We start from the raw sequence: 12605 nt of genomic DNA on the forward strand, positions 1-12605 counted from the left end.
AGGAGGGAGCACTCTTGGTTCATGAGCCCTGGGAGGAGGGGGAGGCCTTTGATCCCTTCTTTCCCAGGCCTGCTTGTACGGCTCAGGCCTCTTTCCATGCTTCTTCTCGTGTTTCTCCGGCCTCCCCTCCTCCGGGGCTTTCTCTTTTCCTGCCACCCCTTTGGCAAATCTACTCGTTACTAAGGCGTCATCCTGCCTTATATACTTTTCCGCCCTCTTCATTAACTCGGCCAGTGAGGTCGGAGGTTTCCTGCTCAGAGAACCAAAGAACTCGGCAGAGGTTGTTCCTTTTTGCATGGCCTCTACCGCCCTTCCTTCGTCAAGCTCGGGAATCTGTAGGGCCTCCGTATTGAAACGGGCGACATACTCTCTGAGGGATTCACCAGCTTTTTGTCTCACTGTTTCCAGATAGCTCGTCTTCCTATCTGCTGGCACCCCGGCTACGAACCGGGTAATGAAGCGGGTGGCAAGATCTCCGAAACTTTTAATGCTTCCGGCCTCCAGGCTGTTGAACCATGCCCTCGCTGGTCCCGAGAGCGTTGTTGGGAACACTTTGCACATCAGAGCATCTGACAGAGTTTGCAATTCCATGAAGGTCTTATAGTTCATGACATGCTCTCTCGGGTTACCAGCTCCATTATAGGCCGCCATCAGCGGCATCATAAACTTTTTGGGAACGGTCTCCTGCTGCATTAACTTTGAGAAGGGAGAAGAAGTAGGCAAGGAGGTTTGACTCTGATCTTTCTTACCTAGCTCGGCTAGGAGCTGCTCCTTCAACCTTTTCAGCTTTTGGTTCATTTTCTCGTCTTCCGGGTTGGGTCTTTTGCCCAAACTACATTCTTCCTCCTCTGTTTCAGTTCTCGTTTCCCTGGTTGTTTCAGCAGAATAGTCGTTCACCTCTTCATTTTCTATCAACTCTCTTGCCCTTCTCCCATGGATTCGGGCCTCCGGTTCTTCCTCTTCTCCGGCATCGTGGTTGTTAGTTTGGAGGCGGGCAGAGGTAGGTTGGGGTTCATCGGTTCTGGGTTCCTCCACTACTGAGAGTGCGTTTACTGGGGTGCTAAGTCCCCTTTGTTGCATTATCTGCCCCAACCAGTGAGCAGTTGTTTGTAGCTGGAGGGCCATGGTTTGAATGTCTTGGTTAGACAGGGTCATGGTGGGAGTATTCCCTGCCAAGCTTGGCGAGGGATTAAGAGAAATAGGTGTTTGGTTATTCAACGTTGTAGGGCTAGAAAAGGAGAACTGCTGCCCCTCTTGGGCAGAGCTCAGGTCATTTGGAATATTAGGGTTACTTTCTTGGTGGTTTGCCATCGTGGATCTCAGTGGGTTTTGAAAGTGAAAACTCCGGTGATGAAAAGATCTCCTTCGTTTCCCACAGACGGCGCCAATTGATGATCTGAGATCCAATAGAATAGGGTTTTACAAGGGTTTTGTATTACTGAATAAGGCTTAAGCTTTCTGAGGAGGGGGCTCCTCTTTTATACATTGTCTTGCTTGCTGGTGACGTGTAAAGGTCTCTCTAGGATTGGGCCACGCGTCTCTGCCATGCGGATTCGGAGGTACTAAGGTATCAGCCGCCTGCTCCATGCGTAACGGCCTCTGATTCCCCTCGTGTGTACGTTCAAGCGGATCTGCCAGGCTGTCTGGTGAATATTATTCTGGATCCTGGGTTGGGCCGAAAGTTGGGCTGGACGCTAAGCCTGAGTGAAGAGGATGGGTCGAGCCCGGCCTTGAGGGTTGGATGAGCCAGGCTTGTTATGTACATCAGGTATGTGGGCCTCTACGCCATGGGCTTTGGGCTGTGGTCAAGCCCCTGGCCCGGGGAGAAGGAATCCAGCGGTCATCAAGTATGATATTTAAAAGTAATATTTATCGATACATATATTAGAAACTTTTGAGTTTGTAAAAATATTTGGTTTCACATATTAAAACAAAATTCAAAAATTTCATAAAAAAAATAATTTTCAGTAATTTAAAAATTAATCAAATTAGAAAAAGTTTAATTAAAAATTGATTTAATAATTATTATTATTATTATTATTTAGAGAGTCAAATAAATTTCAGAATTATTTGAGCTCATTTGTTTCGTGGATCGGTTGATTCTATGTTTTTATTCTTATTTAGTTGTGTTGTTGATTTTTTGCTTGCATAATTGGTCTCATGGCTCCATCGGATATCTACTGCATTGGGAGGAAATGGGGCTTCTTTTTTCTCATCTTCTTTGTCTATATATACTTCAGTATGCCTTCCATTTTCTTTGACTGTGAGCATTGATGCAGAGAACCTCAAGGATTTTATCCATTGCTTACTTGGTTGGACGATCGACCCTTATGATTGTGAGATTGCCAATGAGCTTTTCGCTGCATCCAAGGCCATGGCATGGAAAAAGATGCTGGCCGTACTCCATGTTTAGCTGGCTTTTGCTGCTCATTCTTGGTGAGGAGAAACTGGTTCTTCTTCATATCTTCTCCTCCAATAACCATGATAGCTCCAAGATGGCTCAGAGTCTTCCCTTACATAAGGGAGTTAGGATTTTATTAGGATGAGTTGGGCCGATTATATTCCTGTGGACTTGGGCCTTGAATCTTAGGCTTTATATTTTGGATTTAACTTGCTTTTGGACCTAAAATTCTTTTATTTTAGGGTCTAAGTGATGTTGTTTGAACTTCTAAATACTTATTTTAGAGTCTACTAGTACCTTACAAACCCTAAAGTTATGAATGACTGCTTCGATGACCAAGGCAGAGCAAGGCTCGAGGCATCTGCACCCCTTGTGCATCCTCTCGAGAGAAAGAGATTGTTATCGGGGAGTGTGCAGCACTTTCATTTTCGTTTCTGCCTCTTTTCTTCCCCCTCCTACTCATACGGCCTCTCGTCCCTCCTATAATCATATTTATTATTCTACTAGAGCCGTCATTTATTGGTGCTCCGATTTGTCTCCTAGGCCTTTCTCCAGCTGCACCTTGCTATTGCCTTTGGCCCTTTGGCCCCTTCACAAAATTTCGAAAATGACCTTTCTTAATCAGCCTTTCTATCTCGTTTATTAACTGATAGTAGTTGTTTGTATTATGGCCACGTGTTCTATAGTATTGGTAGTATTTATCTGGGTCTCTCCTGCTTGTCTCTACTTTCATAGGCTTGGGCCATTGCACAAAATCTTTGTCATGGACTACAACGAGCATTTCGGCTCTGGACACGTTCAGGGGAGTGACCTCAGCGGAGAGCCGAGGTCGATAAGGCCTCTGTTCCTTTCTTTTCCATCGGTGTTTGTTCAATGCCTCCAATCCTCAGTCCTATCTCCTCTCCAGCCTGTCATGTCTGTTGTCTTCTCTAACCTTGCTTCTTTCTCTGTCATTCCTACCAAATCGGCTTATCATCAAGGCGTCATCTTGCTTTATGTATTTCTCTGCCCTTTTCATCAGCTCCGACAGGATGGTAGGAGGCTTTCTACACAATGACCCAAAGAACTTCGGGGAGGTTGTATCCTTTTGCATGGCTTCTACAATCCTTTCTTTGTCTAACTCGGGTATCTGCAAAGTCTAAGAGTTGAATCTAGCTACATACTCTCTCAGGGATTCATTCCTCCTCTGCTGCACAGTTTTTAAGTAACTCATTTTTCTTTCCGCAGGAACCTCGACAATGAATCTGCTGATAAATACACTTTTCAGGTCTACGAAGTTCTTGATGCTCCCCAACTCCAAGTTGTTAAACCATGTCCAGGCTGGTTCTGTTAAGGTGGTTGGGAAGATTTTATCCATTAGGGCATTCGAATGAGTCTGCAACTCCATGAATGTCTTATAGTTCAAAACGTGCTCTCAGGGGTTTCTCGTCCTTTCACAAGCTGGCATAGTTGACATCATGAACTTTTTCGATATGGTTTCTTATTGAACCTGTTTCACAAACGGCGATGAGGTTGGCAACAGGGACTGCTATTGTCTCATGCTCCCAATTCTGTCAGTCGTTGCTCTTTCAATGTTTCTAACTTTTGGTCTAGATCTACGTCCTCCCTTCGGGGCCTCTTCTCCAGGCGGTAGTTTTTTTTCAACTCTTCACTCTTCGACCTTTCTGCTGGCTTGAAAGAGTAGCTCTCAGTCCCATCATTCTTGATGAGCTCCTCACTACTCTGCCTCTAGCTCAAGCTATCGATATGAGCTCCCTCACTATCCTGCCTCTAGCTCAAGCTATCAGCTCGTTTCTCCAGCTGATCTCTCCATCTCCATCGTCTGTCCTTCTATTATTCTGTTGAGGGATTTAATAGTTCAGTGTGGGTTGGGGCTCATTGACGTTGAGTCCTTCGATTACAAGTGGTAAGTTCAACGAGTATTAAGTCCTCTCTACTGTAACATCTGTCCTAGTTAATGGGCAGTGTTCTGCAATTGGAGAGCATGCTTTGTAATTCTTGGTCAAATAGGATAGTTCAGAGCATGGTCTCGACTGAGCTTGGTAAAGGGTTAAACAATATGGGTGTTATTTTATTGGGACAGTTGGGCTATAAAACGAGAATTGTGGACCTGCTTGGGTTGAGCACAGATCATTCGGGATGTTTACAGTATGGTTTTTGCTGTGATTGGCCATGTGGATCTTAGTGGGTGAAATGAGAATGAAAACTTCAATGATGAAAATATCTCCTTCGTGCCCATAGACAGCGCCAATTGATGTTTGAGATCTAATAAGGGATAGGTTCAGAGTGTATTTTGGTAAACTTGGTTTGTTCTCCTCCCTCTATTTCCTTTTATTCCTTCTCTTTTGTCCTCTAATAATGTATAACTGCCGTTCTGCGCACTCACACTCTCCTGTCATAATCACATCGACTGCACATATGAATGTACTACGTTCTTTCCTATCATCAGGAGTTTAGTTATTTAATTCCATTTGGTGTTAGGTGGACATGAACCCGGGCATCACGAATTTGTTATTTCAGTAAACTAATAGATTATTAGTGACCAGACTCCTATGTACCTAACTCGTGAAAATAAGTCCATAACAAATATATGAAATAGGTCTTGATATTGAACTCTAATAGAACTAAGATCCGATCATCCTAACATGGACTGCGCCATGACCGGAGCATTCTGGCCTGGTCATCATCAATAATCATTAAAAATGAATGTGCTATGACGATCAATTGTACGTCCTAAACCAAAATCAACCTAATTCTAAACAACTTAATTCTTGAATTATCCTCTAAGAGCATAGTGGATCTTACTACTTTGCTTTGGACGGACAAGCATTTAAAAATTATAAATTAAAAAAATATAAATTATAAATTAAAAAAATTATAAATTATAAATTTAAAAAAAAAAAATAAGAAGTTTGCTGTGGACTGACCGCATATCTCCCACTGTGCAATGGTCAATGCTCTTTCAGGGAAAATTATTAATTACCTTTATCCGCACCCTTTAATGGCTAAAATTTAAGCTCTCATCCAAACAGATTGAGTTCAAGGTTATATTAGGATAAATATCGAGAAATTTCAAAACCAGGATTCTCAACTGTATATGCAATGGCATTGCCTGATTGGCTGTGGGGTTTTTGGTTCAGAATGGCTGCATTCCATGAGAACAAAACCCTAAAACGGAGAAAGATAAGAAGGAAAAGTGTTTCTTGACTTCTTCACCAACTGTAGAAACCACATCAAAAGCAAATTGGTGATGACAGGTTGAAGCTAATCCTTACATCCAAACAATAACAGAAAGGTCTCCTTGGACTTCCTCTCTCTATAAAATTTTCAGTGAGTAAAATTAGGGAAAACAGTTAGCTAAAACAGCTGGACCAAGGGTATATAAAGCTCCAAAATTCTTAATATTTAATAGTATTAATACTACAATCAAATTGCATTAATTCTTTGTTATCCCCATTCATAGCCCCAAATGAACTCTTTTTGAATGGGAAAGTTGAAAATGCAAAGCTTTTTCATCATGGAGATCATACAAAGAACATTCATCAAATCAAACTGTAATATTTATAAAAAAAAAAAGACTAATGAAGTTAAAGCAGCCATGAAAACCTTAAACTGTGACTAAAGCTGTCCACCAACTCATTTTCTCATCTGATATGCCTTTGGATTGGAAAATGTTGAAACCTCAGCTTGACTAACTTCACCATCATCTTCAGGGGCTGGTAAATTCAAATCTAACAAATTATCAGCAGATTTAATTGAAATTTTGTAATTGCCCAGATAAGATAAGTGCACCTTCTTGTGCCCACCTAGTGCTTGACCAGACTCAAACACTTTATCACAATATGGACACTTAAATATTCTAGGTTCATTACCCACAACACCACCATTACTGCTCCTACTCCTGTCCTCATCCTCATCCGCGACACTAGTTTTGATTCTAGTGTGACTTGACTTGTGTCCGCCTAAGGCTTGATAAGATCGAAAAACCCTCTTGCATGTTTCACACGTATGCCTTCCGTTAGTTTTAGATCGTAACCTAATCACACCAGATGGCTCATCCTCTTCCTCAGAATGATCCTCGGCTTCATCTTCCATGTACTTATCCACCACTTTCTTTGTCCACCGTTTATCCCTTGAAAGCATTAAAAGGCACATGGCTACTTCCTCTTCGTTAAAGATACAAGATATAGAACTAACCTGTTCAGTTGACTCGGATACTTTCACGATTGATTCTGCCACTTTCTCTAAGGATTTGCGCCGCCTTTTTGATCTTCTCTGAGTCGTATTCTTTGGGGACTCTGTCTCGCTGTCGCCGTCCAGAAGAGCAGCAAGATTAGTTTTTGACATGAGAGGGAGACGATGATTGACGGATCGGTGGGATTGCATGGGGTTTTTAGTTGAAGGATAGTTTAAGGATACAGCTGATGAGGATGGTGATAGTGATTTTGAGGACGGAGGCTCAACTTGTTCAGATGGGATGGGTTTTGGAGGGAGGGGAAGTTTCGCCAGATGAGATCTCATGTGTCCTCCCATGGCTTTGCCATTAGCGAAACGTCTGTTGCAGATCTTACAGATTCGGTTCTTCTCCATGGTGAGGAAGGAATTAAAGTCCTCTATCTATTTTATCTCCGATACATCACTCAAGGAGGGCTACCGAATATATACAACGTGGTGGTACTTATAAAGGAAGTTGTTGACGAAAAAAAAAAAAAATCGGTCCAAAGGCACAGAATGAGAGAAAGCACGGTGATTGCAAACCTTGCCAAAAAATAAAATACTAAAATAAACGTGAATAGTTATTTTCAAAATAAAAAATATATATATATATTGGTGCTGTGATGATTGAATGATGTAATGAAATTATTTTTAAATAAATTAACAGATTTGAATTTATTTAAAAAATTAACAGAATTTTATTGGTTATGTTAAATAACTAATTATATTTAGTGAGGAGTAGTATTCGGTTTAAATTGAAAAAATCGATCGAATTGAATCGATTTGAAAATTTGGTTTGATTTTTTAAACATTTTAGTTCGGTTCGATTTTTAATTTTAAAAATTTTGGTTATTTCGATTCGGTTCGGTTTTGATCAGAAAAAAACTGAAAAAATCGAACCGAACTGATTAGTGAGAATAATATATTTTTTCAATAATATTGAGAAATTAAATCATATTAAGATTAAAATATTTTAATTAAATTTTAAAATATTAAAAATAAAGTGTAAAAAATAAAAAAAAATTATTAAAAATCAAAATCGATAAAACCGAACCGAATCGAATCAGACCGATTCGGTTTCTAATCAAAATTGGTTCGGTTTGATTTTTATAAACACTAAAATTTCAGTTTTTGATTTATTCGTTTCGATTCGATTTTAAACCGAACCGACCGAATACTAACCCCTAATTATATTTATATTGAATCGAAAGCATGTTAAATTATTTCAATAAAAAAATTAATTCAATTAATGTGTTATTGAATGGATTCAATAATTTATAGATATTTTATATATGTAAATATTCTTATAATTAATTCATCCATAATTTTAATAGCTTAAATTTATCATAGAAATATACACTTATACTCTTATATTATTTTAGATTAACTTATTAAATGTATAATTAAAATTATAATTTATTGAACATTTCAAATTTAAAAAATTATAATAATTATATATAAATTAACTATATTATTGATATTTATAAAAAAAATTGAAAATAGCTTAACTTATTAAGTATATTTGAAATTTTATTGTTATATTTGTCAAATTAACTTTATCAACTTATTATAAAATTTACAGTATATTTAATAAAATTTAGAGGATAATCAACAATATGTATGATTTATTTTTAATTTTTTAATAGTGTGATTAATTTAGTTTAATTATTATATTTTTTTATAAATTTAAGTGTTAAATATGTTATAATTCTATTTTAAATGTTTAATAGATTAATATCAATTAATACAAAATATTCAGCCATTTATTTATGTCCATCACACACATAATTTTTTTTTTATTTGAGAATTGTCATTGTTTCTTTTGATAATGGCTTCTACAAAACTTTGAATTTGAAATCTTTAGCAGAATAGAGGGAGGTTTGCAGTACAAGCACACTTGTTACTTTACTGACAGGATACATATTTGGCCCTTAATTATATAAAAAAAAAATCGAATAACTTTAAAAATTTCATATAACATACTTAAGTAAATTAAAAATGAAATTAAATAACATTATAATTTTAATTTTTTATAATATTTTTAGATTAATTTAAATTTAAAGATATTTTTTTTACAAAATATAGAGTGAATTTCAATTTTAAAATTTGTATATAATTTATTATTATTATACTTTTTGTTGTTAATGGCAAAATTATATGACAATTTGAGTTATATATGTGTTATTGTATCTGTAGTTTATAATACAATGTACTAAAATTGTGAGGTTATTTCAATTACAATTTTTAATAATTTAAATATATCATATAAAGTTTTTGAGTTACAAATATTTTTTGGTAAAATTCAAGAGTGAAATATGTATTTAATATTAATTTATTTGAACCAACTAATTTTCATACCCTTATATAAAATCAAAGAGTTTATAAGAATTTAATTCAATTTATTTATTTTTATTAATTTTTTTAGAATAAATTAATTCTTTTTTTAATTTAAAATTTTTATTTTTTTAAAATAAATATAATCCCGTATAATTTTGTAAGAAACAATTTGATTTTCTGAATTACATTAAACGGAGAAATATAAAGTATACTATAGTAATTAATTTGTAGAAAAAATGGTTCTTTTATGTTTAAATTTATTCTATATATTTTTCTTTTTTTTTCCATAGTATATATAATATTTTTATTTATGACGTGTATAATTTTCAAAACATGAATAATCACACATAATAATAGGAAAAAAAAAACTTTTTTCTAATATGTTTAAATTTTTTTTATAATTCAAATTTAAAAACTAATTAATAACTCTAAAAACATAAGAATTAATCTTTGTTTTAATTGTTTAATCCAACACGATTTTGGTTGGCGATTCATAATTGAATATACAGACTCAGCATTCCTGAAATGGAGAATTACTTACTTTCTTTGCTCTAACCTTTTATTTTTATTTTTATATTTTAGAGTATTTCTTACACATCAGGGCCGTGTTTAGCAAGCAATCTCAATATCACATTCTAAAATTTTATCATTAGAATTTAGAAATTGTTTGGTGCTGCAATTAAAGTTATAATAGTTATATAAGTATTAAAAAAAATCTAAATTTCTTTTATATAATTTTGTTACAAAACACAAAAAAAAATCAATAAACAAAATCGCTTTTATTAAATAATTCTCAATATTATTTAAAATGACATATTTTTATCAAAAAATAATTTTCTACCATTCATTTTTAATGGCAAATAAATTCTTATATCGATCATGGAAAAGAATAATGTGTTCATTATATAGGTCATAAATACTTCTTTTCTTAAATTAATTTGTGAAATGAATTAGATTTAATTCAAATTTAATATGATATCACACTATTTTATTCGAGATTGGGTTTCCTATAAATATGTCTTACAAATATGGGTATTTAGAGTATCAAAATTTTATCTCTTTTAATTGACTTTTAGTAAATTGATTTGACTAAAAAATATTTAAAAAATCAGATAATTATATTAAAAAATACGTGTAATTATTAAAATTTTGAAGCGATAAGTAGTATTTAACTGGACACACTCAAATATGCTCCTAAGGCTAACATCTGCAAAATTGCACACAATTTATTTCCTGGAAATTTTCTATAAAGCGTACAATAGTTTGTCTATTGATTGTGTCAATCAATCTTTAATAGTAATTTATTATATATTTTAATTATTCCTTTTTCATCACTGAATGAGTAAATAAAATAAAATAAAATAATATATGATAAAAAAATGCATATCTTTACTTAATAAAACTATAAAGAGACTAATCATTACATAAAAAACTATTATTTATATATAAAGTGAATTGGTTAAAAAAATAAGTCATTATTGTGTGATTTCAATAGCTATCCGCTATTTCAGCAGTGGTTAATTATTTTATTAACGGTTAAATATCAGATTGATTAATTGTTTATATATAGCGATTTAAAATATAAATATTTAATATAAAATAAATATTATATTAATTATTAAAAATAAATTACAATAAAATATATTAATAAATATTAATATAAATTATAAATTAATATAAATTAATATTTTTACTCTAAATAATTAATAAATTAATTAATTTTTTTAGTATAATACAAATAATTAATAATATTATTACGAATATAATAGAATGACATAATATATAGAATAATGAAATTTGATAATAAGGAAGTTTGAACTTGCAAGTTTGTAAAAAATAAAATGATATAAGTATAAAAAAAAATAAATTATAACCTATAGTTAGCAAATAGTCAATATCTACTAGTTCAACCATCAAAAACTACTGTAAAAAAATATTAAATAGTAAAAAAAGTAATTAATAAATAATAAAAAATAAAAATAAAAATAAAATTTTAATTTAGCACTTATTGGATGTGGATGTAATTACGCTTCTTCTTGGGGAATAAGATTTTGCATTAGGACGATAGTGGAAATCTCCATATTTAGCGAAAGATTATGGGCAATTTTCAAATTCGAACGTTTTTATTTGCTATATTGTCGATAATCATTTGATTTCACTCCATAGTAATACATATTGTTGCAAAAGCTGACATTATTACCCCGTGCTAAATGATTTGTATTAAATTACTTAAATTTTTTTATTTATTATTTTTTAAAATTATTTATTTGTGTTTTAAAAAACATTGTGATACTCGAAAGCAAATCATTATTAAAAAAAGACTTAACAATAATAATAATGTCCAAATAAAAGAAAAAAAAACTCAGTAATAAGATTTTACATCATTATCAAAATATATTATATCTTTAAAACACAGAGAGAGAAAAAAAAAGTAGATTAATATAAATCGATATATTTTATTAAAATTAATTATTTAATTGTTATTTTAAAATTTAATTAAAATAATTATGCTTTTGTAAATAAAAAATTTTCAATTATTTTGTTAAACAAAGCATTACTTATAGTGAACTTATTTTTTACCTTAAAAATTTTTATTCTTTTAATTTAAACTATGTAATTTTAATGCATAGTATGTATTATTTTGCTGAAGACTACAAATAATTGATAACTATTTTTTATAGAAATCTAACAAAAACATAAATTTTTTTAATTTATAAAATATAGAAACTATCTTAATCAAGTATTAAACAAATAACAATTAAGAAGTTAATTTTGACTTAATATACAGATTTGATGGTTATTCATTATAAAAATATTTAATTCTTATTATTTGAAAAAAATATAAACAATGAACTTTTAAATTAATCGATCCCTATCTCTTAGAAAAATCAAACCCTAAATTACCATTTTAGAGAGAAAAGAAGTGAGGAGTCGAACCCCGATTATCTGGTGACCGCTCAATTCCACTTATATCACAAATAAACAAAGGGTAAACTATAATTTAATCCCTCTGATTTAGTGAAATGTAATATTTTGTCCCTCTGTTTTAAAAAACCTTTAATTTAGTCGCTGTAATTTTTAAAAACTATGCCATTAGTCCCTCCCGTTAGATTTTTTGTTAAATCACCGTTAATTTTAGTTAAAAAGACTAAAATACCCATTCTCTCTCCTTCCTCTTCCTCTTCTTCTTCTTCTTCTCCTTCCCGATCTCCTTCTTCTTTTTTTTCTTCTTCTTCTTTTTCTTTTTCTTCTTCTTCTTCTTCTTCTTCTTCTCTTTTCCGATCTCCTTTTTCTTCTTCTTCTTCTTTTTCTTCTTCTTATTCTTCTTCTTCTCTTTTCCGATCTCCTTTCCGATCTCCTTCTTCCTCTTCTTCTTTCCGATCTTCTTCTTCTTCTTCTTCTTCTTCTTCTTTCCGATCTCCTCCTCCTCCTTCTCCTCCTCCTCCTCCTCCTCCTTCTGTGTTTGATTTCATGCAAGCAGCTGTGCAAATAAGCTAATGAAAGCAACAACCTAACGGGAGGAGAAGAAGAAGATCGGAAAGACAATCAATCCAGCATCATCTGTCAAAGGAGGAATGCTGAGGAATGCAGCAAAGTACAGAACTAGCAAGACATAAGCCACATAATGAATGTATTATTTACAAGTTGAAAA

At 33.1% G+C, this 12605-nt stretch overlaps 1 protein-coding gene across 1 annotated transcript; it reads right to left on the reverse strand.

Moving 5' to 3' along the window:
• Positions 1–5796: 5796 nt before the first annotated feature.
• On the reverse strand, positions 5797–7074 carry LOC110618297 (zinc finger protein ZAT9). The gene has a single exon (XM_021761456.2). It carries the CDS (start codon positions 6989–6991, stop codon positions 6038–6040), a length of 954 nt encoding a protein of 317 aa, XP_021617148.1. The 5' UTR covers positions 6992–7074; the 3' UTR covers positions 5797–6037.
• Between the last annotated feature and the right edge of the window lie 5531 nt (positions 7075–12605).

The sequence above is a fragment of the Manihot esculenta genome, chromosome 6, assembly GCF_001659605.2.
Source record: "Manihot esculenta cultivar AM560-2 chromosome 6, M.esculenta_v8, whole genome shotgun sequence".
NCBI classification, from domain to species: domain Eukaryota; kingdom Viridiplantae; phylum Streptophyta; class Magnoliopsida; order Malpighiales; family Euphorbiaceae; genus Manihot; species Manihot esculenta.